The 26,794-nt window shown below is 45.4% G+C and overlaps 7 protein-coding genes across 7 annotated transcripts; 2 read left to right on the top strand and 5 right to left on the bottom strand.

Moving 5' to 3' along the window:
* Positions 1–4,642: 4,642 nt before the first annotated feature.
* PG994_009896 (MIT domain-containing protein) lies at positions 4,643–7,604 on the bottom strand (the record flags this gene model as incomplete). Its single annotated transcript, XM_066861305.1, has 7 exons — positions 4,643–4,680; positions 5,581–5,764; positions 5,843–6,120; positions 6,188–6,665; positions 6,695–6,723; positions 7,212–7,351; positions 7,405–7,604. The coding sequence occupies 7 exons, from the start codon at positions 7,602–7,604 to the stop codon at positions 4,643–4,645; spliced, it is 1,347 nt and encodes a 448-aa protein (XP_066710415.1).
* Positions 7,605–8,489: 885 nt separating this feature from the next.
* PG994_009895 (uncharacterized protein) lies at positions 8,490–11,117 on the top strand (the record flags this gene model as incomplete). The annotated part of the gene is made up of 5 exons (XM_066861304.1): positions 8,490–8,535; positions 8,622–9,061; positions 9,132–9,418; positions 9,801–9,840; positions 10,335–11,117. The coding sequence occupies 5 exons, from the start codon at positions 8,490–8,492 to the stop codon at positions 11,115–11,117; spliced, it is 1,596 nt and encodes a 531-aa protein (XP_066710414.1).
* Positions 11,118–14,345: 3,228 nt separating this feature from the next.
* Positions 14,346–15,624, bottom strand: PG994_009894 (uncharacterized protein; the record flags this gene model as incomplete). Its single annotated transcript, XM_066861303.1, has 2 exons — positions 14,346–14,776; positions 14,832–15,624. 2 exons carry the CDS (start codon positions 15,622–15,624, stop codon positions 14,346–14,348), a joined length of 1,224 nt encoding a protein of 407 aa, XP_066710413.1.
* A 2,458-nt stretch (positions 15,625–18,082) lies between these two features.
* On the top strand, positions 18,083–18,520 carry PG994_009893 (uncharacterized protein; the record flags this gene model as incomplete). The annotated part of the gene is made up of 1 exon (XM_066861302.1): positions 18,083–18,520. One exon carries the CDS (start codon positions 18,083–18,085, stop codon positions 18,518–18,520), a length of 438 nt encoding a protein of 145 aa, XP_066710412.1.
* Positions 18,521–18,875: 355 nt separating this feature from the next.
* On the bottom strand, positions 18,876–19,283 carry PG994_009892 (uncharacterized protein; the record flags this gene model as incomplete). The annotated part of the gene is made up of 1 exon (XM_066861301.1): positions 18,876–19,283. The coding sequence occupies one exon, from the start codon at positions 19,281–19,283 to the stop codon at positions 18,876–18,878; it is 408 nt and encodes a 135-aa protein (XP_066710411.1).
* A 41-nt stretch (positions 19,284–19,324) lies between these two features.
* On the bottom strand, positions 19,325–20,017 carry PG994_009891 (uncharacterized protein; the record flags this gene model as incomplete). The annotated part of the gene is made up of 2 exons (XM_066861300.1): positions 19,325–19,618; positions 19,865–20,017. The coding sequence occupies 2 exons, from the start codon at positions 20,015–20,017 to the stop codon at positions 19,325–19,327; spliced, it is 447 nt and encodes a 148-aa protein (XP_066710410.1).
* A 514-nt stretch (positions 20,018–20,531) lies between these two features.
* Positions 20,532–20,761, bottom strand: PG994_009890 (uncharacterized protein; the record flags this gene model as incomplete). The annotated part of the gene is made up of 2 exons (XM_066861299.1): positions 20,532–20,688; positions 20,718–20,761. 2 exons carry the CDS (start codon positions 20,759–20,761, stop codon positions 20,532–20,534), a joined length of 201 nt encoding a protein of 66 aa, XP_066710409.1.
* Positions 20,762–26,794: the final 6,033 nt, after the last annotated feature.

Raw genomic sequence — 26,794 nt, 5'->3', positions numbered from 1 at the left:
AGGTTTCGTACGAAGGGTCGTTATCGCTTCTTAGTCCTAGACGGCTACGAAAGTTATTATTCGATAGCTTTCGAGCTTTATTATAAAAAGAACTCGATTATTATATTTTATATACTTTCTTATTTATTATATAAGCTTTAGCCTTTTAATATCGGCTATTTTTATATATTAATAAAGGCGTACGAGAAAGAAATTAAAGGTTTTATACGGGCGTATATTATTTATATCTTTAAGGAAGACTACCTACTAGCGTTTTTAAAAGCGTTCTAAGCGACTTTTATCGTTTCGAATATATAAAAAGGCTTTTAAAGAATAGGACTTATCTTAAATAATCCGGAATATATTATTTCATAATTAGATATAAAGCTACACATTTTAATACTTTTAAGGATGTTTTCCGGCCTATTTATCCCTTAAAAATTAAAAACTTTAAGTAACTCGATTAAAACTTAATCCGAAATTAAATAGGTTCGAAACCGTAATATATAATATTAAAATATCTTTTCGATATTTATTTTAATTAGCCTTAATTAGATTATAAAGGTTATAATATAAATTATATACCGAGTTACTCTTTTAAAAAGTAAGAACGCGATACTTCGAAAAGTAAATAAAATACTTAGTAAGCGCCGCCGTATAAAAAAAACGGCTATAAAATAAAAGATCACTTCGTATATAAGTTAAAAGAGACTTATAATTTTAAAGGGACATTAATAAATAGTTATAAAACAAATCGCGTCGGAGGAGTAATTATACGAAGACGTTTAAAGTACGCTTATAACGCTATAGAATTTACGGAGAGCCCGGGTATAATACGCGTATTTATTAAAATAATATAGAAACCTTTAAAAATAATTATTATTAATATATTTAATTAATTCTAAGCGTTATAATCGAATTAATTTATAACTTATAAGGCTTAATAGTAGAAAGTGCGTAGCTCGCTTATATACGTAGCTCGTTTATAGGGTATATTATACTTAATTTCTTTTATAATATAATATAGTCGGTATTTAAAAAGAGAAGTAAATACTTTTAGCTTTTTAAACGTTTTAAAATAACTTAAAATTAAGTCTCTAGCGTACAGCTCTAATATATAAAGTTTTTTATATAACCCTCTGTAACCGACGGCTCGGTCTTTTTATAAAACGCGAAATTTTTACGAAATTTTAAAAGTTAATAAATTTAAAAGAAAGGGCGATTATAAGATATATAATTAATTTAAATTCGCGATCGTTTCTTCCTTGGTTTAGCGGTATAAAAAATATAGCGAATCGATTACTCCGTTAACGCGACGCGGGACGTGTCGGCGTTAATTAAGCTTCGAACTTTATATAATAATAATTAGACCTCTAAACGCGTTTTAATCGAAGAATTAATTATTAAAAATCCTTTATAAAAATCTCGACGCATATCGCGTATAGTCTACCCTTATATAGAATATAATTAATAAATATAAGATCTAAAAAGAGGATATTTATAATTTTAATAAGACCGGCTTTTTTATAAGTTAAATCTCATTTAAAATAATCGTTATAACTTTTAATTAATACGAGAAGCTTAGGGTAACTTAATAAGAGAACCGGGAATAAGTTATAATTATTTAAAGCGTCGAATTATATAGTTATACTATTTTTCCGTATATTATATTTACCGAGAAAACATACCTCTTTTTTTAATACGAAAACAGCTTATTATCGAAAAAATAAAACGGCTAGATTACGAACGAAAAAAGCGAGGACTAGATTCGATACTTCGATAAATATATAAAGTCTCGTATAAAAATATTTATTATTTATTAGTTTTTACTAGCTATAAGAATTATTATTTAATAATTTTCGAGCTTTATTATAAAAAAAAACTCGATTATTATACTTTATATACTTTCTTATTTATTATATAAGTTTTAATTTTTTAATATCGGCTGTTTTTATATATTAAAAAGGTTATACGAGAAAGAAATTAAACATTTTATACGGGCGTATCTTACTTATATTTTAAAGGAGGACTTTTTATTTAGGTTTTTAAAAACGTTTTAAACGATTTTTACCGTTTTAAATATTTAAAAAAGTTTTCAAGGGGTAAGATTTATATCGTATAACCCGGAATATATTATTTTATAATTAAATATAAAGTTATATACGCCGACGTTTTTAATAACCTTTTTTAATTTATTTATACCTTAAGAATTAAAAACTTTAGATAATTTAATTAAAATCCATTTTAAATTAAATATATTAGAAATCGAATCGTATAATAATAAAATTACTCTCCGATATTAATTTTAATTAAGCTTAATTAAGTTATAAAAAATATAAACTAAATTATATACCGGCTCGCTTTATTAAAAAATAAAGTAACCGTATTACGAAAAGCGAATAAGATACTTAGCCGGTGCCGCCGCATAAAAAAGAAACGGCTATAAGATAAAAGATCACTTCGTATATAAGCTAAAAAAGACCTATAATTTTAAAAGAACGTTAATAAATAGTTATAAAACAAATCGCGTTAAAGGAGTAATTATACGAGGACGTTTAAAACGCGCTTATAGCGTTATAAAATCTGCGGAGAGCCCGGGTATAATACTCGTACTTATTAGAATAATATAAAAGTAATTAAAAATAAGAATTCCGATTAATTTTAAAATATTAAATACGTTATAGTAAAATTAATTTATACTTAATTATATTAAGTCTTAAAGATTATTTAATTTATTTATATATTTAATTTATTTATAAGGTACGTTATTAATAATAAAAAAGACTCTAAGCTTAACCTCTTATTTTATAAACTTAAAAGGTTATTAATAAAGTGAGGAGCGGCGAGATATTAATATATATAAGCCTAGGGAAAAGTAATAAAGAAACTCCTTAAGAATAAAAGATAAGAGATAAGTTAACAGGCTAAAGAATTGCCGATTCTCTCTTAACGATACGAAGGAATAAAAAATCTATTTAATAAATAGTTATATAAGCAAGCTTAAGTGTCGGGATGCGGGCGGCACCGTTCAAGCCTTTTGACGGGGGCTGCTATACTCTTGTAGGAAGGTCTCCGAATAGAACATAAGCTAAAGCACCCCTCCACGGACCACCCCTTCGCGGACTAGAAAACCTACTAAACACACCCTTTTAATTCAAAGTCATTTCTATAACTAAAATTAGTCAGGACATGCTATTTTCTAATATTCTTAATAATATTATAATCCTTTATCTCCGTTTTATCGTCTTTTATTCCCTTTATATCGTTCTACGGCTTACTAATACCTTAACGTTAATAAATTCGTCTTTAAATATAACCCTACCCCTTAGCCTTCGCTTAGCCCGTTATATATTAACTATACGAATAAATCGCTATCTCGATATAATTCTTACTTTTTAACATATCTTAGTAATCTTTTTATTAAATTTAGCTTAAAAATAATTAATTTAAACCTCGAGGTTCACGATTTTATTAATTTATTTATTAAAAGCCTTATTAACCTTACGAGTAAAAAATCTTTAAGAAAAGAAGTTAAAAATAAAATCTATAGCGGCTAGTTTTTAACTATTATTTCTTAATGCCTAACTATTAAAAGGTGTTTTAATAGGCGTTAAGGTTAATTTAGTAACGAAATCGGGCGGAAATTCTTTATTAACTACTAAGGGTGGCTTTAAACATAATTAAGCGACACCCTTATCCATTAAGATAATATATTTCGATAATAAAAGTTTCGATCGATCCCGCGAATAAATCCTAGCTATTTTCTAGGTATTTTAAATCGTCGAAAGAATTAAAACGTTGATCCTAGCCTAGCGGTATGCCTTTAATATATTTAATTTAATAAGCTTAAGTCTAAAACCCGCGTTTAGGCATACCTTTAAAAGGATCTTTAGCCTTTTTTTTAATAACTTAAAAACTTTTATATTTAAAACCTATACGATATAATTATAATATAACTTATAAAAAATTTTCGTTTATATATAAATTATAGCTGTTATAAATTAAAACGACCTATTTATTATCGTAACGAGATCGAATATAAGGAATAAAACTATTTTAAATTTAATCTAATACTATAGAATTATTAATCCACCTTTTAAGCGATATTTTAAACCGTTAATTATCTTAAAAATAGTCATCTTAATTTAAAAACTATTAACTTTAAACGTTAGCCCCTTTAAAATAACTAGCGGCGGGAGGGCTACCCTATTATAGCTTATACACTCTAAGGTAGTAATTTATTCCCCTTTTTCGACGTCTTTTTTAAAAACTACATAATTAGTAGCTTCGGTAACCACCTAGTAGTTACCGCTAACGCTTTAGCCGATACTTATTTCGTTAGTATTATAAAAGCGTTTAAAAAGGATATTAGCTAGTTTCGAAGTATTAAATCTATCGAAATAAAGTTAATATTAATAATAATTACTTTATTAACGCGGCTATAATTAATTATTTTAAACTTAATAGTTTTAACGGATTCGTTTTTAATTAAAAATCGAGTATATTAACGTTACCTTAATATATAAAACGCCTTAAAAGCGTTTAATATTCGTTAAGTTATATATTTAAACTTAACGAGCGTTAATACGAAGCCTAGTTTAGCCTAGCCGATAACTTAATTCGTTAATTAAGTCTTAAAAATGGTAACAATACCTACCGGTCCTTATTCAGCTCTTATCGCGTCGATATACCGGCTAGGCGCTATATAATATAGGATCGGTCGGTATCTTATCTATAGACGGCTTCGCGAATACCTAGTCCGAGTTTTACGTCACGTATTATAGCTTACGCGCGTCTTTAAGTATTAAACGATAATATAGAGAAATAACTCGAAAAAAACGAATAAAATAATAATAATATATATAATCAAGAGGTAAAGGTAATAAAAAGAATCTATATTATTATCTAAAGGTCCAACGCGTTTATAAAGCGAAACGCGGTAATCCGTAAAAGGGTGGTCCGTGGAGGGGTGCTTTAGCTTAAGGCGTACGGGGTCATGGCATCGCCACAGCTGACTGAGTGGTTCCCCGAAAGGAGTGGGTTTTCCGGGCCCGTCAGCAGAATGCGCATGCGGATATGCAAAGGAAACAGTCGAGCACTCTCTATTCCGATGCACCAGATGGACATCTCAGCCCACAGAGTTGCTATAGTGCACCGAGACAGGAAGGAGGAACCTCTCTTATTGCAGTACCTTGGAGGCAAAGGGAAGAATTATAATAAGCGGAAGCCAGACCTGGAAGCCGTCCGGGCAACCATTCGATATGCCACAGCAACAGACCGGCTTCGGAAAGAGTAGGGGGAGGAAGGTGTTGCCGGTTGATTTGATTTCGTTATTACGGTACTGTATTACAGTATTATATAAGTTAGACATCTCTATATTCATACTGTAAGCAACCAATCTGATGTGGCAGCACGCTACAGCATGGTTCAGCACGAGATGGAGGCAGATCAAGGTTTAGGAAGGCCTTATGTGCCCCATACATTGAGCGCATGTTCAGAAGGGATGATTTGGTATGCGCTCAGACACCAAGGACCTGTATATATGACATGAGAATGACCCGGTAGATAGATGCGAAAACCAAGGCTTTGAACCCCCGCTACAGCCCAGATACTCCTCGGGTACCGTCACTGTCGCGAGCACGTACGGCTTGTAGAACACGGTGCCCCACGTGCGGTGATACTCGTCGGGGAACTCGGCCAAATCTGCATGACTTGTGGGGTACCGTCCTCCCAGCCCACCTTCGTCTGAGACGGCGGGGTCGGTAATGGCGATGCTGGCCCCGTGCTCTTAACGCACGTGGTCCCGGAACACGCTGCAGTGCAGACTACTGAGGAGGCCCAGCCATTAGCCGGCTCCCAGAACCTCTGAGTGTTCTTTGGGGCGAATCACGCTCCTGTCGCCGAGCACAAGCTGGCCGATGTGTTCAGCCAAGCCAGCCAAGCCAGCCAAGCGGTGGTAGTCGCTGGAATCGGTGGGAAATACCGCGGCGAAGACCATGGGCTTGGGCTCCTCGAAGCCGGGGTAGGGGGCCGCAATGTCCTCAGAGCCCACGGTGGTGAACGCGTGGTCGATTTTGGCGTTCTGAGTCGTCTTCACGCCCGGTGGAAGATAAAGCCAACCTGCCCTGCCCGCAGGACCGACTGCGCAACCTGGATGGGATAGCGGATGCCGATCTTGCCGGCGGTGTACTTCTCGGCCGTGGCGAACTAACCAGGTTGTCGCCGGCGCGGACGGTGCCGTCGAAGAGGCGCACTAGACAGATGACGCCGCGGAATTTGTCGTACCACAAGTCCACCAGCAGCATGCGCAGGGGCTTCATGTGGTCGCCCTCGAGCTGATCGAGGATACGCAGGACGTCGGCGGCACTCATGTCGATGACGGGCAGGATCTTGAGGCCCTCGACGAAGGCGCGTAGAAGTTGGCGACTGTCTGGGCTGGATGTCCTGGCTGGCGTCGACGAGCAGCACGGCGCCGCCACAGCTGGCGGGAGACCGGGTCGCCTCGGCGCGGAAGTCGACGTGCCCAAGGGCATCGACGAGGTGAGGTTATATATCATGGAGCCGGTCCTGGCTTTGACGGTAATGCCGCGCTCGCGCTCGACCTTAAGGGTGTGGAGGATCTGCTTGTTGGCGGCCGAGGAGATGGTGCCGGTGGTCTCAAGCAGGCGGAGGAGATGGTGCTCTTGCTGTGGTTGATGTGGGCGACGGTGTAAACGTTGCGGAACCGCTCGATGGGGATGACAGCTATGCGGCGCTCGAGTTAGTGAAGCCCCGCTTGACCGCCGGCGACGACGAGGCCCGGCGCACGGGGGAGGGGAGTATGGGTGATGGGCGCTATGTGGTTCGAGGGGCGATATAACGGGAGAGTACGGGAAGCCTCGTCGGCCGTAGACCGAGGCTAGAAAAGAGCAGGTGGGCGTAAACTCGAACGCATAGGCGCGAGGTGCTTTCGAGAAATCGGCCTACGAGGGGTGTAAAAAGCGGGTAGGGCTCTACGGGGGGAAAGGTAAGATGGCCTAGTTGGAGCAAGTCGATGGACTCGAGCATACTTTTAACGTGGTTCTCGAGCAGCGACACACCCATAAGACTGAAGGATTGCAAGTTCCAGACGTACCCCGTGGAAAACAGGAGGCTCCTGCACTGGGCTCAGAGCTAGGCCTAGGCTGCACGGCGTCCCGGCCGAATGATGGATCATAGATTGTACCACAGGACGAATAGAGCCACGGGCGAACCATCGACCTCCAGCCATGCGTGCTTCAGATGTTGGACGGGACGCAGAAACTCGGCGGCCGTCTCGTCGTGAAAGAATCGGCGCATCCGACTCCTGAGAGCTTCGAGGCGTAGCAAGGACGTCATACCACGCGCAATAGGTCTACAGCAACTGCGAGCGATGTACGAATGCCCCATCTCATCAGGCCAGCGGACACTTGCTCCGTCAGGATGTGCAACTCGGCTGTTCCCAGCTGGACCAGGTTCTTGAGGGCCTCTTCAGCATACAGCGCCACGGTATTTCTGTCAACACCATCGGCATCGCACCCGAGAATCGCGAGTCGTCGCACATGTTGGGCGCGGTCGGGTGGAATTGTTCCGTCAGAAGTAGGAGGATAGATGGACTCGCTCGCCATTGTTCCCTAACTGCTCCTTCTACGCGGTGGTCAGGTACGGTTCGAAGACCGAGGCTATGGGGCATCCCTCGGATGTGGCGACGTATTCAACAAGATGGTGCAGCCAAGGCGTCGCTACCGAGCGAAGAGACCAGCAGACTAGACACAGTGACCGTATAGTCGGTTTATCGTTGATGTTCTTCAGGACGATTTGCAGAATCTCAGGTGGCAGGCGTAGAAGCTGGCGCTCCTTCGCGACATGATGGCCAGGCTGCGGGGGATAGGCAAGGCCGGTGGCTCGGTGGCAGGAGTAGCTTCGTCTGCGCCGCGGAGGCACTTTCTTCTTCGCGTCGCGTCACCTCGGCGTCTATCGCGGGCGTTAACTAGGTGTCTTCGTGATCGGAAGCGCAGCTATGTGGAGTTGAAAGAATGTACGCGCGTCTCGATGTGCGCGTCTCGATGCGCGCCCGGCCTAGTACATGTAAGGTATGACGCCGTGGCGAGGTGCTATCAAAGCCCACGGACAGCGGCAGGTGCGGGTGTTGCCCTCCGGTGCACCACACATCCGGCCCTGTGGTGAGCGTCACGTGTGCTGCGACGCACGAACCAGCTGAAGCGCTTCTTGCAGCGCCCTCTCTGTCCTGCAAAGTCGCCGACACTTCATTTGATTACCCACCTGCACCATCCCGTCCCAACAGTGACGTCGAGCTTGGAAATTGTCGAGCACAAGTACACGCTCTGCTTCTCGGCCCTGCGCTTCGAAGACCGGTCGTCTCGTCCTAGCCGCCTGTTGCGCGCTTCGGGAATGCCACCGCTAGTAACGACTTGCGAGTTCGTTTCGCCCCCTGCCTTACTGTGCGCGTCGAGCAGCAGGTGCAGATGCCTGCCTAGACAAGTGCATTAGCCATGCCCACCGAGACTCTCGCAGAACCAGCAGCCGCATCCCTGAATGGTCATATACAGCAAGACTCAACGCTGTTCGTATTTCCCCCTTCTGGAACGAGCAGCATCTACGGTCCCTACATTGCTGTTTTGCAGAACGTCAGCCCGGCCAAGTCCCCAAAGCTGGGGCCTCGTCGAATCCGCCCACGACCCCATCGCCGCTCGAGCAGCAGATCCTCAATGGCCTCAATGTGTTGTTCCCCAGCGACGATTCGACGGCCCAAGGCCAGACCGCTTGCGCCGCCCAGTGCCTTCTCACTAACTTGTTCCCTTTCACGCTGACCGAAACACCCAAGCCCCATTTCGGTAAACAGCCGTGTGAACTTGACAATTGCCAGACATTTCTGCCCACAACCCGGGGGAATTCCGCCTCCAAGATGCCTCTTGAAGCACATCGACTAGCAAAGGGCCAATCGGTTCACGGTGTACAGAGCATCAGCCCACGGACCCGTTCGCGCATTGGATATGCGGCAATACCAGCCTCTTGGCTCCCAGAATGCCGACGAGGATCTCTACATTTTGGCCGTGATGATCGCGTTAGCACAATAGGTTGCAGTGAAGGGGGCGGAGACGGAAGTACGGGCGGTTGCGACCTCCACGCGATAGAACGGAGGCCACCAGCAAGACACATTCTCCGTCTACACGGCGCCAGCGTCTGAGGCGGTTCTGGCTATGTTCCGTGATCCAGACCATACCCGTGATCCACGTGATTTCCGGCTTATCATCGAATGCGAGAAAGTTGCGGCATTCCCACTTCTGGGTCTGGCGGAGCGCTTGGGACGGCTGCTGGGCAGTAATTCTGTCAGACTCGCGCCGCGCGTCCTCCTGCGCCGAAGCGCACGCGCGATTCCGCGGACGATGTTTACATCTTCAGGACAAAAATTAACTCAGGTGTAACTGCCTGTAGCAGCATTGTTTTCAATCCCTTATTGCTTTCGTCTTGGTTTTGGTCCGGTCTAGTAAACAAAATGAGGTGGAGCTTGAAGGCTGGTTCCAGATCCATACAAAGTGCAAATAGAGACGGATTTCGAACTTCTGTTGCCATTCATCATGTCCATTCGACAAGCCTGCTAAGGATACGAATAATCATCGAATACAAAGAAGTATATTTTCGGGGCGTCGGGACGTCGGCGCCGGTTCTTTTCAACCAACCCTCAGGTATCCTGGGTGGACATATTAGGGGTAATCCCTGTCGTGGGACCTGCGTTGCGCCAATCCGCGGGGCACGTAGGCAGTCAGTCAAGCTTCGGTATGCGAAATGACCTTCTACACTAGGGCCCCAGATTGGGGTGCTGGCCCGCTGTCAGCTATTCTAGTACGTCGAGGTGGGGTTACAGGTACGTACTGTGAAACAACTGTAAATATCCCAGGGCCTTTTAGTGTCCTACGCACCGAGGATCAACTACTTAGGGCTCTTTGAGCCTTGAGGGCGCTGAGCCAAAGACTGACCTTTCCTCAATATTATAAAACAGACCAGCACGTACTTTTATATAAAAATGGCCGTTCCTTCCCAGCCAGCCGGACTAGCACAAGAGCTTAATCATTTTCTTCGAGAAATAATTATACAGCTTGAACGGGATTTCGAAACAGTCATATCAGCAATCTCTTTCGATATACAAACGCAAGCTCCTACAGGGCCGAGCCAAGTCCAAGCCCCAAAACCAACCAAGACGCGTCACGAAGCCAGAGTTCCCCTAGACACCATTATTTCGAATCGCTTAAATAATTTTGCTTCCACATGGATTCAGACGTGGATTCAGCGATGCGAGCAGACACTCAACGAGCACTTTCACTTGCTGTCAGCATCAGTCGAAAGCCGGATCGAGTCTGATCCGGCCCCTCCTGTCCCAGTCGCGCTGGCTTCTTCGACCCTTCCAGACTCGGCCGCTGTTGCGACAGCACACCCACCCCACCCCGCAAGACTCACAGTCCAGCGGAGAAGAAGTTGTGGAAGCTGTGAGCAGAAACCCCTCACAGCCGATATCGACCTCAAATGACAGCAACATCGCGTCGCCGCTTTCCGAACACGGCGATGCTGATATCGAGGCTAGTCTGCCAAAAGACGCTCGGTCCGAACCAGGAGTCGGTCGGATACCTAGTAGCCGGCGGCAGCGATCGGGATCACGACGGCAGAGCAAGAGAAGAGCGAGAGCTCCGGCAGTGACAGTAGCAGAGCCCAGGAAGCAGAAACAGTGTTCAAGCCCGACAGAGTTGGTAGTAACGGAGTCCAAGAAGCATAAAAAGTGTCCAAGCCAAACAGATTTAGCAACTCGGTTAACCAACGCGAACAGTATCCGACGATTTATCACGCACGTCACGATATGGAGGTCAAGCAGTGTGACGCTTCCTGCTTTTCGCATTACTGGAGACTGGGCTGAGCGAGCGGCGAAACACTACATACTTGGCGATAGTCTGGACAACTCTACCAAGCTTTACAAATTCCTATCCCTCCTCGTAAAAATCCAGGTCGCCCAAAGTATTGATAAGGAGGCTGCCGCCCTTGGCTACGAGCGAGTGCCCGCTGACATGATCAAAAAGGTTTTAGAAAAACTAAGGAAGGGGGTGGATCCTAAAATACGGAAGAAGTTCTAGGACCAGCTGAAGTTCTCACGCAGCTTAGTAAGCGTTCTAGGAGAATATCGCGATCTGCTGTCTTTCCTCTCATTAGACGATGATGACCCTATTACGATGAAAGATTACTTATAAATGTTAAGTGATACCACTACAGAGTTTCGCGCCATTCTCGAGAACGACCGAAGTATTACGATCCTCGCCAGGATGGGTTATTTCTTCGAAAAGTCGATTACTAAAAACGTGGAATTCCCCAGGATGATATGGGAAGAGATCGACGCGGAGGAGCTTGATACGTTGACGAAAAAACGTCTGGTCTAGCTATTAGACGTTTAACACGTACACGAGAACATCTTCGACCCTCCGAGTTGGGACAAACCAGACGGTTGGCCTGGAGCTTGGCCCGCTGACCCCGACGGCATTCTGGACGGCGAGCAGTGTATTGTTTGCCATAGTGATGCGTGCTAGTGTATAGGAAGTTGCTTCGCCCGGACGCCTTGTGTCGCTAGCTACGGACCTAAGGGCCTCGGTCTTCGTGCTGTTTCTCCGGGTAAAGGGGAGTTAGCATACAAAAAGAACCAGCGGCTCGGACAGATCGTCGGACGTATCGTAGCCCCATATACGTACAAAGATGGCTTTGCTCTCGATCTTGTACGGTCCGACATGGCGGGAGAGCCGACCGTCAGTCAGATTTATACTAGGACGGAGAGTAATGTCTTCCGGTTTGTGAATTACCGTTGTCGACGACCTTCGGTGAGGGTATGTGGTGAAGCCATATCCGGGAGATATCGCATGATTATCTATGCATCCCGAGATATTAACGACGGAGAAGAGCTTACTACTAATTGGGGTAAGGGCTTTCTCGACGGGATACGGTGTCTCTGCGAAGATTGTCGGGAACATGGACCGTGAGTTGGCTGCCGCCAGACCTTCGCATATCATGGCAAACTAAAATGGCACTACTTTAACGAAGTTGTGCACGGACGACAGACGGATTTTAGCTTCTTGCAGTCCGTGCACAGACAACCTAATGCTTAGATGTCTCATTTGGTTGCCATGTAATTGGCCCTACTGTGTGTAGTGCAGACAGCGATTAGTTGCTGCACTTTCATGTATATACTGGCGTATGTACATAGGTCCTATAGTGCATACTTTTCGAGCTATTAGGGACGTTGATTAGGAACTCGGAGCAACAGCTAGACAGATACTGTAACTCTACGGGTTGTTACTAAGTAAGCTATACTGTTGAAGCGCCCAAGAGTTCCCCAGCACACGCCAGCCTTGTGTTGCGTAAGGCATATCTCAGCACCTCTGGAAGCTCTGGCGTCTCGATGGGCAGCGGGCCCGACTGGTTATAGGATGACTCTCTTTTTTGGCTCCTTTGCCGTATCAGTAAGCTGGCCATCGAGTCCGGCGCGGCATGTCACACACCATGTTTGAATTGTGAAACAGGATGTCCAGATGTCAAGTACAATGGTAGCAGACGACAGGGGAGTAATATGGACGAGACGCCAGGACACTTGATGGCGTCGCGCTCAGGAAGCCGGTAGTGGACGATATTTTTAGAATGCACGCGTTATAAATCCGCTCATGACGATTGACGGACAGAGACAAGCACACCAGGTAGAAAAGGCACATTACTTTTATATCGAATGACAAAGTATCAAATATGGAGAGATCACGGGATTCCACCCAGATATGCGCTCACCCGGAGTAGAAGAGGCTTCCTACCTCCCTGCTAGGTCCCAGAGTTTCACCTGTAGCCATTATTGCCTCGATTCTAGAGATGGCGCGTTGGGGAGCAAGACTGAGCCTGGTTCGGTCCTCTGGAAGTCTCTGAAGGCAACGGGCAAGTCCGAGCGTCGTTCTGGAAGACTGTTGTTCTTTGTCCCGCCTCTGTCTGGTGTTTGTAACGGAGCAGCAGGATACTCCGTGGCTTTTCTACTCGAATGCTTCCGTGTGTCCTGCTATTGCCCACTGAACAGGCGCCGGAGATCGGTTTACAACGACCATGATTTTCCCGGTATCTATGAATGCTTGAAATACTTGGCGATCGACTCTTGGTGGAAATCAATCACTTCCAACAACTATTCCCAGCTTAGCCAGCCTGCAGCTTTTCAGACAAGACCAAAACCAGCTGATCAATCTCGAGCGAGAGTATGTAGAAGTCGAGGAGAAGGCTGGCCGATATCGATCCACAAAACAACTTTATTGTTGCTTCTTCTGCGTCGAGTAAATTCAGCAATTCCCGAGCTGAACAACACGGAGCTGGGTTTCGATATCAACCCTGGGTGTGATTTCGAAGAGCCATTCTATCGATATCACCGGAAGCCATCCCACACGGCACCGTCGCAAAGTCTTCGGAAACAGCACATTGGCATTGTCTGCCCTGGCTGGAGGAAGCATGGTTCAGCGGATGCTGAAGTCACGAAAAGCTCTGTTCAACACCTCACCAAATCGGATACATCGTATCCACCTTTCATATCTGTCTCGGACGATCTCGGCCGGATTCACAAAAATAATGACCCTCTTGGCCAACAGTTCGCAACAGCGATCCTCATCCATCCGCTGCTGCTAGCGCTGGCATTCCACTCGACGTTCCATGCCTTATGGATGATAAGGTGGAAAGTGCAGGCCTGCAAAACCGGCTTGGGAGAGTTGTGACAGACATGCCCAGCATGGGTGCGGCGGTGCAACTAATTCTCGGTCCGGGCGAAGGCATGCTCACAGGCTTGGGTTATCCCTTATCCTGTCAATGTGGTACGATTCTCAATGGTGTGTCAGCGCTTATGCCGCGCTTATGCTGCGCTTGTTTGGAGAAGGGTTGGGGAAGTTGGTTCGCGAAAATCCATAATAGGACGTACAGCCGTCGGTGGTGTCGCCGCTGACATGCTGCTCTCAGGGCTTGCTCGTATCCGTCTTGCCCAGGGTGCTTTGCCAGGGCAGCGGATGTGCTCGGAGCGTACGCTGATGCCATAAGCGTTGCTTCGAGACGTGTCGAGACGTAGGCGCGTTGAAGAAGCTTGTAATTGGATGCTTTGGTCGCTTACCTGCGTTTTCGCCCGTGGTTCGGCACCTTTGAGCACATGTGTAGTCTTCTTGGTAAACGAGAATTCTCAGGTATTGCAATTTGTAGAAGGAGAGTTCTGAGGGGAACAAAATCATCCCGGCAATTACCAGAGTCCCCAATCCACTCCTGTAATATATAGGCTGTTAGACTATATAAGCCTTCCTAATATGTGTTAGGCTTCAGAGACCTTCGCGCCCCGTTAGTCCGATACACCGTGCATCATCTTGAGCCACGAGAACGAAGATCGTGGCGGCATCCATCTGGAGAGACAAAGAGTCCTCCGGACCGAAACTCCTCAATCGCTCATCGTGATTATTCTCGAACCGAGCCACATCTTCAGTAATCCAAGCGGATCCGTACACTTGTAGATGTGCGTGACCTAGCTTACTATTGCCGCTTCTGCGTACGACGATAGCGTGTCTTATACCTGAGACCCAGACTACAAGATCACCCTGCTCAGCCTGGCTGGACGCGATGCCCATCTGCCAGGTAATTCGGGAGTTCCTTGAACGCAATTGGATAAGCCGTGGAGCTTTGTCCACATCGTCTTTCTTACCCATCTGAGCAAGGTTATCTGTACTATCGAGGTACTCTGCAGCCAAAGCAAAGCCTATATCCGCGCTTTGATGATGTACAGAGTCGAGACTGCGGCTGCGCGACCGTACCTGCCACTGGATGGAACTGACGTGATTGTCGCACGTCCGGGTCGAAGGTAACTGCAGAAGCGCATGCAGAAGCTTGTTGCTCTCCCTGGTGGCACTTTTTATATCGCTGGGAAAGTTCTCCCGTACTTTGCTCCTCCACGTATCGACGCTTCGCACGTTGGTCACGATCTCGACCGTCGATGGACCCACAAACTGAATCTTCCCAGTAACGAAACCATCCATGACAAATGCTTTTGGGATCCTTGCTCTCGCCAACATGCATGGACTTGTTGACTGTGACTCCTTGCGGTCGCAGAACACGTCGTAGAGGGGTGATGTCATCGCCCATCAGGAGATGTCTGACTAGGGCGCCGAAAGACATAATGGGGATTTTCGAGGTTGTTTTCTTATTGACAAACTCCATCACATCCATCCAGACTTCCATTAGGGGCTTTCCATAATCTACGGGGAGATCGTCGGCGTCGGCGGCAAGACCCTTTAGACCGTACACCTTGTCCCTCGGTTCTGCACATCTGGCGTCGCAATGGTCAACCAAGAGAGCTTGTAGCGTGCAGCTCCCCACCACTACCTCATTTCGGAGACGATGCAAGCGAATAGGTCCGCTCCGGTCGTCAATCTCATGCTTTCTGACGAACTCTATGAATGCCTCCCATTCTAAGCGAGTTGAGCTACCGAAGCGTACATCTAATCGGAATGCATGAGCAATCTCCTGAATGATCCAGAGTCTTTGCCAGTATTCATTCCTGCAGAGCCTCTTGGCTAATTCGGCCTGCCTTGAGGCGTCGACTCCCATGGGTGGAAGTAACACTGGATCTTGCAACGGGGTTGAAGCTTCGCCATGATTAACCATAGGGGTTCGTACTTGTTGACTTTGGTTTTGAAGGGATGCAGAAAATTCACGATCCACCTGGAAGCCTTGCCCAAGCCAAACGATAACAGTCTCCGCTCTCATTTAGATATGCTGCATGATCTGAAGCTGAGAGTTACGCTCCGGAATGTCCTGCTGGTTACAATTCGGATCGAGCATAACTTTTCCGCTTCAAGACTTTTGAAAGTCGAAAAGGAGATCCATCATTTGGAGGCCATTAAGAGAGAACAAATCACCTATTTGCCTCTCTTGATTGGTTACGATTTGGATTCGATACTATTATTGATTGCCACGACCTGGGCAGATGGCATCGAGCTGAGATGGACAGACTCAACCCCCCCTGTACCAGTTCGCGAGAACATTCTCCGGACTATTGCAGAGGTCACTCTGGATATGCTTAAAATACAAGATCGAGGTATTATATGTAATACCTATCCTCTGCCCAGCACTGATGAAATCAGGCACTTCTGCCCTCGGCTGAATTACCGATAAGACCTATAAGACACGAATAGATCGGTCTAGGCGAGGCGAAACGCCTAATATATCAGTTGCCGAATGCGAAGCTTTGCGGAGTCGCATACGCGACTTCTACTTCCCAGCCTTCGATAATGCTCCCCATGTTTTTATTCACGGTAACCTATATCCGTCTAATATTATTATTAGCGACGTACAAGTTAAATAGTAAGCTATATACGAAGCTTTAGAAGGAACTTTGGTTAATATTATGATGCCTAGTATCGTAAATTTGGGTACCGTTACTATAATGCCCCTATAATTCGCGATTACTTATCTATAACTTTTAACGAACGAACCCCGATTAGTCGGAAATAGTTTTAACTAGTTATATTATATATATTCGTAAAAGTAGAAGCTTAATCGTATTTTTTATTTATATTATATTAGAGAAATAGCTATAGAAAGAGGTAAATAAGCGCATATTTATTCCGAGATCCTTATACGTAACGATTAAGAAAATAAATACTAATAGTTTAGTATAGTTAGTTACCTAGGTATAATAAGAGCACTTAAAACGAAACCTTCGTCATAAGGAATTTAAAATGGCGTAATCGCTTTTAGCGTGGAGTTATTAGGCCACCTAGAAACGAAGGCGTTCGTGTATAGTTCTTTACACTCGTCGAGCGTCGTTCCTAATCTTTTAAATATAATGGTAATAATCCGTCCTCTAAAATCAAAAGATTAAATATTTAATCCTACTTACACTTCAGTCGAACTAAACGATACCTATTCCCTGTACATGTGGGTCAACCTCAGCACGTTCAATCGCCTTGATCATCCAATTAGCTTATGCGGACTGAAAGTTTTTATCCTTCCCCACTAACATCACCGACCTCACTCGAGGCGAGGGCCAGTCCACAACACAGGCCTCACTACCCCATTGAGCATCCTAGCCGTCGCCGCAAACTCCCATATAGCCTGCCTGCAGAGCCGCGTTGCTTTTTCTATACACTATTACCTAAAACACCTACTACGTCGCGATATTGTAGGAGACGAACGAGCAGCCGAGGTCCCCGCGTGGGCCTGTGGTCGTTTAGACGCTATTCAAAACAGTGACAAATGCTCCCAGTGCTATCGTCATCGAATTGCAGGAGGCGCTCGTGAACTAATCAGAACATGGTAACGCCGGTCTCAGAAGGGAGGAGTGGCTGCGCATGAATGCGGGCCGCAACAACGGCATGGCCCTTGTACAGCGGTAGGGATTGTGGAGGTGGGATTTTCGCTGCTTAGTTGGTTCGTGCGGACACTAGCTTATGGGGCCTCAGCACCCCAGCATCCTTTAATAAGCCCTTCAGGCGCTAGAAGCCCCAACGGCACCCCACTGGAAGAGTGCATCCAGCTTCCCGGAGCGAACTACCAGCCCTAGCAAAGGGGTTTGACGGCATCCTTTTAAATAGTGACTTGGTTAGGAGAAAACGATTGGCTATTATGGCTCTTAGCGTCACTGAGCCTTCTTCAGCCGCCAATTTCACCCCACCTCACCTTTCCTCGAGCATCACTTCGCAAGGCAGCCTCCCAAGGTAGCGATTATCGTATTTGGACTACGGGTATAGCGCTATTTGACAGAACAACTATTACTAGGCATGTTAACTATACTCTTCCGCCACCTTGGCAGCATCCTTACTCACTTACCAGCCATTACTAGGATGCAGCGCCTTCCGCCCAACCCACCCGAGGCCATCTCGTACGATAGCGACTTCCCACATTGCCCCTACTTCGACTCCGTAATACCACATTGTGCGATACATTTGGTTGCAACAAGCAGTGCGCTGGTACAGTGGGGCTTTCCGTCGGCGACTGCAATGAGAATGTTGTCTAGAAGCCTCTTTATATGCTTGCCAATTGGGGAGACGACCTCACTTCCGTCATGAAGACTGCATGGCACGGCTCGAGTATCCAAGATCCCAATCACCTGCCCCGCATTACGAACGCCGCCTGGGTTGCTGAGAGATACTCCCATAGCGACCAAGTCCGTGAAGATGGTGTGCTGAATATCGAGTCTACCAAGTCCCGCTTCCTAGCCAGCGCCCTAGATTTCCGGGACAGCGTGCGGAGGCTGGGCAACGACCCTAAGTACAGCATACAGATCCAAACACTCAGTGCCATGCAGACCGACCTGTTACTGGGGCCCTCGGAGCAGAACCGTACCATGGAACGTATCCACGAGACACTACAGCATAGCGGGTTGCACGGCGTGCTACGCGAGATCAAGATCGGCAGCTCGTCGTGGTGGGTGCCCGGCCAGGGAGGTCCAGACACTACGAGGCCTGGGTCGTGGGGGATTGTAAAATGGAAGTTGAATTGAGTGTTCGAGCCATGGCCTGGCCGGTCCGGAGGGGGGGGGGTTGGAATACGACCAAGGACGCGAGACGGCCATTTACTCGCAGACAAGCGCCGCCGAAATGGAGTTACAGTGTGTCTGGTGTCTCTGGTGTCTACTTGAGGAGGATGAGGAGGTAAAGCGCGCAGTTAAAGATACCTAGGCGAACCAGTCTGCACCATATATATAGTCCCGCAGCAGCTTTTCCATTTCAATTTCGACCGGGCAGGCATGTGCGACGTTAACAAGTTCGTGGTAACCTGAGCAGAAAACATCTTTATTTCCATCGTTTCGTACCGCACCAGATACCGACAGAGTACATCTCCCTGCTCCTCGACAACTATTTCTGGGCCTGCTTCTTGAGCTGACGCTGCCTTGCTTCCTTTAGTGTCTTCTCTTTCCACATGAGCGCCTTCTCGACGCCCCCGACAGGGTCCTGCCTGATCTGCAGACAGTAGCCCTGGATGGTGGCTGGGCTGAGGAGCTCCTCTCCCATGATCTCGCCGAATCCTTTTGCCAGCTCAAGGGCTTTGCTCCTCTCCAACTGTCCTCGTGGCCTAATGGGGGCCGGTGTGGCGGGCGGTGACGGCTTCTTCGTCGAAGAAGAGGTGATGCTGCCGCCGCCGCCGTCGCTATGCGCTATCTCCTCCGGCTTTTTGGCTGTGGTATTGCCCTTCTCGGAGCTGCTCGCCGCCGTGGACTCGTCTTCCGCCTCATCAACTTCCGGGCCGAAAAAGCGGTAGAACATATCCTGAGCCACTTTGGCAGATGCTAAAGGGCAGTGGATCCTCAAGTCGACGCGCCCCGGCTTATGAGCGCGTCATCGAGCGCGTCCGGTCGGTTGGTCGTCATGATCACCAGGCGGCCCTCATCGGACGACACACCGTCCAGGACGTTCAAGACGACGTCGAGCGAAGGCGGCTCGACCAATCTAGCCATGGCAGGCTCCTTAGGGGCCGTGCCGCCAAAACCGCCGCGTTTGATCTCGTCATTGGACATCATCGAGAGGTCCGGGTCCGGATCCAGGTCCCGGTTTGCTAGCCCGGCGGCGTCGATATCCTCGAGCAGGAGAACGCCTAGTTTCTTCATATCACCAAATAGCTCGGCAATGGCCTCTTAGCTCCCGTGCAGAGTCTTCAAGCTGACGATGTGGATGGCCAGCCCGAAGACGCCCGCAACCAGCTGGGCCAACGACGACTTGCCGCATCCAGGGGCTCCTAGAGAAAACCGTATTAGTAACGAAACATAGCAGCGCTTGCATTTTGGTTCAGATAGGGCTTTAATGGCGCAAGTCTCCCTAACCAGCGGCGATAAAGCGACAACACATACCATGGTAAAGATGACCACGCCGATGCGGCACGCCCTTTCGCAATAGAAGGGTTTTTCGAGAAGGAAGGCCTTGATGTCGTTGAGTACGATCTCGATAACGTTGCCGTCCATATTAATGGTGTCATGACGCCGCGGCCGCGGTTGCTGCGACATCTTCTTCCACACCAGCCGGCCTCGTCAACGACCTCGGTCATGTAGACTTCGAGGTGCTTTCCCGCCATCTTTTCCGCGTACACGGCCTGCATGTGGTGAAGCATGGGGATCAGGGCCCTGGCGTCACGCCCAAAGGTGTAGAGCTTCATGGTGTAGTAGCTCGTGTCGTCGTGGCGAACCCAAAACTGGTAAGGCTCCTTATCGAGCGTGCGGTCCATATATACCAGCGTCTTCTTTCTCGTCGTAGGATGTCGGAAAACGAACCATTTGGAGCCGGCGCGGGAACATGGTCCAGTTTAGGCGGGTTAGTGCCGAAATACGGAAAGCCGTTCACCATGGTGTAATCGCTCAGTCCATCATACGAGGACCCATGCTGCTTACTCCTCCTCGCCAAGACCAGCGACCGAAAGCCATCATCCCGAAAGTAGTCCATGACGGCATCGTAGGTCGCATGTCGTCCCTCTACCTGGACGGAGCACATGAACCACACCCTGAGCAGCCGTAACGGCCTTGCCTACTTGGCAAACATGACCAGGCCCATGGCGAGGGTCAGCTGGAACATAAGCGTGCCGTCATCCTCGAGGCCGGCGGCGTGGAACAGTAGTTGGACAAGCGGGCCCCGGGCACCAACGAGGCAAACGAGGGCAGATGGCCCATCAGCGGGGATGCCGCTGTGAAGTCCCTTGGCATCGTAGGGGACGCTTGGGGTTCGCCCGAATAGTTGGTAGCCGTGAACTCGTCCATGGTGATGGGGCCTGGCTGGTGCAGTTGCGCTACGGAGATTTACCAGCCTCAAGCTAAATGTAGCCGGTTGATTAGTTGGCTGCCTAGGAAGGAGTAGGAGGAAGTGAAAAGGAAGAAGAAAAAGAAACGACGGAGAAGGAACAAGCAAACCCTGGGAGGGGATAAGAGTGAGAGGAAGAAAGGGAGAACCTGGGGCCTATTTATTTACATGGCATACTGTCCTCGCCCTCATCACGCCTCGGCGCGGGTTCAGGGATTCACGCGTACGCAGGCAGCAACCAGAATGCATCCTACCTGCCGGAATATGTCGACCAATAGAAAGGATTTAGCTCTGTTGTTGAACGGTGAGTCATAGACGGTTCTCGTGCTACCGAGACGTCGCGCGGTGGCAACCAAGAAGGGTTGCGGTGGACGTCCTGTTCTCGGAAGCTCTTGCCGTTGGGCCATAGAAACGACACCTCCCTCGAAGTCTTCGCGGAACTCGAGCACGATTAGCAGCCATTAACAGGGGTTTGAGTAGTGTGATAAATGTAAGTCTCTGTGAGTTTGCTAGCGATTATATCAAAATTGTATGCGGTGGTGTTTTCTTGCCAAGGTTTAGGACCTGGCCCGTTTGGGAGTGGCCCGTTCCGTTATGTAGTTGTTGGAGTTAGCTGGCACGGCGCGTCGCGTGTCCGTGCCCCACCGCTGCGCTATACCCTTGATCTTCTTCCTGTTCCCTGGTCAGGGCCAGATTATACATCCAGACGCGTATGAGTGCTGTCAACACATCCCAAAAGACATCCCACCGTGCGAGCAAGTCCTTAGCTATGGCGCTTGGATGAAATCACGGTATTTCGCTGATTGAGACGTATTAGCGAATGATTCAAAGACGGAACTCCATTTGGGCGTTAAACGGCATATTCACATGTTCGTGGGAGCCCTTCGGGTTATGGATAGCCAAGATACGACCGAAGAGATATCTGGTTATGTCCAGCCACTTTTGCGCCACGATATGGTATGGGATGGACGTTGGGTACCAGAAGCGGAGTGACTTAGAAATCAAAAATGGTTTTGTGACTGGGAGGGCGTCAAAGATGATTTCTTAGGGAAGCCACTTACTCGGGCAAGCAGCCGCTGCCTCAATAAGAAGCAATGCAAGTACATCATGATAGTATACCGGGAGAGGGTTAAATAAAACGAGGGGTCTAGTATGGAGAAGCACTTTCTTATTTGCTTTAATCAGATGCTCCATTACTGTTTAATGAGGCAGGAAGGAAGCTGACGATGCACGTAACTGCGCAAGGCATCGGATGGTCTACGGCACCAAGGAGCAGATCGTAAAAGCGCTTGTGACCAGGTATTTCCGACTAGGCTCTCGAAAGTCCAGGAAGTGGAATACCGACGTTCTACTAGTCCGCCAACTCGGGCACCCGGTCTTGTGAGAACAAGGCTTGTTTAATGGGTGTTTGCCTCACGAGCTTTGAGAGTGTCCTTCTGGCTTTCATGCGCGACAACCTTACCGTTCAGAAGCTGGTGCGCCAGACCGTGGCGCTGCCTCGCAACTGACTAGCATTCGCATCGTGATTTGCGCCACAACTGGTACATAGCTCTTTGCTGGTATACAAATTGTTTCATGGTGGACCATTGCTATGTTAGTTAGGTTCAAGGAGCTGGAGCAAGTAATAGAGAGCCGGATGATGCGAGGAGATGCGTTCTCCTGCTGGCCCGTGCGGCTCGACGTCAATAACCGGCTTCTCAGGGACTTACTACCCTTTGCGCTGCCATTCTGCATAATTATAGCTTCTTCACACGATTGCGCCTACGTCCATGCGTCACGGATCTCAGCGTGCAGGTATTAATCCTTAAAGGTCAACCACTTCCCAGAATATGAACACTACGAACGATCTAAAACGAGTCTTCGTCTCCATCTCGCCCAAAAGTTCTTATTACCCTGAGGCCTGGACCTCTCCTGGTGCGATTGTTTCGAAGGCGGTTGATCTCTTACAGAAAACGGCCTGATTACTCTAACTGAACCTCCGGTGCCTCGTATTCTTATTAAGGAGAGATGAAACCGCATCTATATTGTCTTCGACGTTTTTAATAAGAATTATAACCCGGAGACAGCTCATCTTATAGGGCTGAACGATCTAAATGTTCTTGAAGTCTACTTCAGCGCCCAAGGCGGGGTCAACACCGAACGCATAAACATTACAAAAAGTGGGCTACAAGCCGAAGTCAACAAGCAACTTCGGGAAATCCATAATTGGACCGGCGTCGGTAGCCAGCCGCCCTTTATCGTCGACCACTCCAATAGCCGTGTGCCAACTTATCCACATCCCCGTACGCCAGATAATAGGATGCATATCTTTACATGGCTAGAGACGATGAACTTAACTTCGCATATGAATTAGGGGTGCGCAAAAGTACTACACGATATGGTTCTATAAACTTGGGCACAATTGCTGCCTATCTTGTACGACCGTTTCGATGCGAGTAAGTAGCTTTGGCGTTCAGTACTTGCCCTAGGGGTGGATGCGCGCTTAGACCTGGTTCAGTCTTAGGATACAGGAATAAAGCGGCGGCGAGATGCTGTCACAGTAAGACGTGTTGGTCTCGTCTCCAGTGCACAGCGAACAACATCTGGAGCGTACGATATGCCCCGCGGTGGGGCAGCGGATATGCACGAACCAATTGGAGAACTTATCTGGCAGCCTCGTCTAGGTCTTTGCCATTCGCAACTCCGTACAGCGACTCTTTTGGCACCCACACGCCACCGTCACCCTGGAGCAGTGATCTCGAGCCCGATAGTGTTGAAGCCGCCGGCCATTTGCAGCTGCTCCTGCAACATTGCAGTTCGTACTGGCTCCCCGAATTTTGAGCTGGTGAAGTACAGCGTCACCGACCGACAATGCGACACTCGACAATTTGAGCAAGCTACTTCAGCCTAGGATACTGAAAGACTGTGCTGGACGGCTTTGGACGGTTATGCTTTTCAGCCCGACCAGCCACCCATGCTCCATTTTCGCGAACAACAATATGCACTGGACCGATATTAGGGACCAACATTCTTGCGGCTGTTCGTCGCCAAGAGAAACACCAGAGTGAAAAAGACATACGAGTCCTCGCGACATGGTCTTATATATACTATACGAACGGCGAGATATATCTTTTTATTAAAGCTTTTATTGTTCTATTTAATAGAAATTATGGCGCTACTATTCTTATCTATTCTAATGTGCGTGATATTTAAGCTTAATGCTTTACTATTTTTATCTACCCTTAAAAGCTTAATATAATAATTTAAAAGTATATATTATAACTTATTATACTTTTTTTAAGCTATTAACTTTTAATTTTAATCTTACTATTAATGCGCTACAACTTTACTTTACGACTAAATCTCGACTTCTCTTTATTAATAAAAAAATAAGATGCCTTAAGAATATTTAAAGTTCTACCCGCTCTTATCGCTTATTAATAGTATTAATACGAAAAACGAGAGAATCTTCTTAAAGCACGAATTTATTTTTATAAACTCTAGGCTAAAGCGTTTATTAAAATTCCTCTCTTCGCTTTAAGCATTAATAAGTTTATTTAAACTAATGTTAAAGACTCACCTTTAGGCCCCCCCCCTGCTTCGGGCCCCCTATTAACTAGTTCGCTTAAATTAACCCCTTTAATTTAACGCCGTCTTTTTAACTTGTCTTTATTATAATAATTATATAAGAACTAGCCTTATTATTATTATTATTACTCTTTTTATTAAGACTATTTTTAGCTTTATTAATAGCTAGTTACGTACGCTATATATTTTTAATCTTTATAAACTTTAATTTCGGGCTTAAATTAACCTTCTTTCGTTTCCTTAGCCTTATAGCCTTTAATTAAGCCTAGAGTACTTTAATTTACTTTTATAAAATAATAACTTATACTTCCTTTTTATCGAATACTTTTTAAACTTTTCGAAATAGTTAACGTTATATAATTATATACTCTTTTAATAAGTTAATAAGTTATATTTATTCTTTAAACTTTTTCGATTTTTTTAAAATCGATTAAATAATATCCGAACTACGAGCAGTATTTCGAGGCGTATAAAAAGTTTTATTAAACTCGTTAAGCCTTATCTTAATAAGATCGGCCGTCGTATAACTAATATTTTCGAATAAATACGAGCTTAATAATAATTTTGCTATATTTACTAGCTAAAGACCGGCTACCCTCTAGCCACTTCGGATATTCTAGCTCGAAAGTACTTTTGAACATACCTTTTAATAGTATTAAAATAAATATCGCTTATTAATTACCGTCGAGTTCGTTAATTAATTTAAATTCTTAAATACTTTTTAATATACCGATTTAAGAGCGCTAAAAACGGTTAAATCGAGAGGCTATAAAATATAAGTTATATAAAGGGGTAAAAAAAGAAGGTGAATACGATAACGGAAATATAAATACATAAAATCGGTCGTTTTATAACTTTCGTAGCTATCTATAACGAATAGCCGGTATTTTAAAGGGTCCTCTGGGGCGGTATTCGAGATAAAGATCTTTTCGAACTATTCGATAGCCGTCTTATCCGTTATTCATCTATTCTCCGTTACGGTAAACTGCTAGCCCTTAAAAAGAAACTATTATTATTAAATAGTTTTACCTTTAAAAATAATTAATAAAAGTAATATATACCTTTAAATAAATACGTATTTAATAAAAGAGGTTTAAGCCTTTAAACTAAGCTGTTTTTTTTAAATAAACTAGTTTTTAATACTTTCGAGTATTAAACCGTTCGATTCGATACCTTTTAAGACCCCTGCTTCGTTTATATTATAATAATTAGCCGGTTTAATTTCTCGAATCTCGGGTTATTTAAGCCGCTAGAACTATAACCGAATTACCTCGATAAAAGCCTTATTAATACGTTTTAAATCGATAAATCGGGCTCTCTAAGCCTTTATAATAAGATTCCTACGTAAAAAGGCTTGCAGCCACTTTTTACCGAGTAGTTCGAGATCCCCTTAGGCTTAGAGAATATGCTCGGCGAATTCTTTTACTTAAGCGTACGTTAAAGGAAGCCTTAAAGCCTATTAAGTAATAATTTATAACGATAAGTACTTCTCTTAGTTAAGACTAAGCCTTTATAAATCTATTATACCCTTTAATCGAGAATATTAACCTTTAAGCCGGTTTTAAAACGTTAACTTAAAAATACCGTATTCTCGAGCGGCTTACTTAATTAAAGTATTATTTATAATATAATCTAAGGCTTTTTAAAGCTTTTTTTAAAGTATTAGTTTATAATTAAATAATAGTACTTTATAAAAAAAATAAAAATAAAACGATAAGGAATTAATAAATAAGTTACAAAAGTTTAAAGGGGGTAAAAAATCAGGTGGCTGGTTAACAGGGGGCCCGAAGCAGGGGGGGGGGCCCAAGGTAGGTCTCTAACGTTAAAATAAAAGGCGGCATCTCTTAACTCACCCTATAGTACGGTTTAGTCGACATTTAATAAGATATTCCGAATATCGCAAGCGAGGACAGATTTATTTTAATAAACATAAATATTCCTTAGTCGACATTTATCTATAGATCTTAAGGCGTAAATAAAAGCTATATAATAAGCTACCTTTTAAAAAGCGATATTAATAAGAATAGCGGCACGAGTAAACTTTCGAACCCTTTATTTAAAATAATAATACACTATAATAATTTCATTAACGAAAATACGACGTAATTATATAAGTTTATATACTTATGCTCCTTCGGTATTTTAATTAATATTTTCGTTTATCCTTTAAACATTTAAGTTATAAAGCGCCTCTACTCGAACCTCTCGAGCCTTAAACTTAGATCTCCGCGACTAAAGATCCTACCACTATACTTAACGAAGAACTAGTTAAATATCTCACGGATTATAAAGCTTATAATAATCGACCCCATGTCCGGCGATTCACCCTTATATATAAAGGTAATAATAAATATTATTCGTTAAATAGCTATAAAGGGTCCTAAGTTTTTATATACCGAGTTTCGTCGGAGTTTAAAATTTTTTAA

Source organism: Apiospora phragmitis, assembly GCF_038363925.1.
Source record: "Apiospora phragmitis strain CBS 135458 chromosome Unknown utg000010l:1.0-9815664.0:1.0-9183399.0, whole genome shotgun sequence".
NCBI lineage: Eukaryota > Fungi > Ascomycota > Sordariomycetes > Amphisphaeriales > Apiosporaceae > Apiospora > Apiospora phragmitis.
This window is presented reverse-complemented; position numbering and strand designations above follow the sequence as displayed.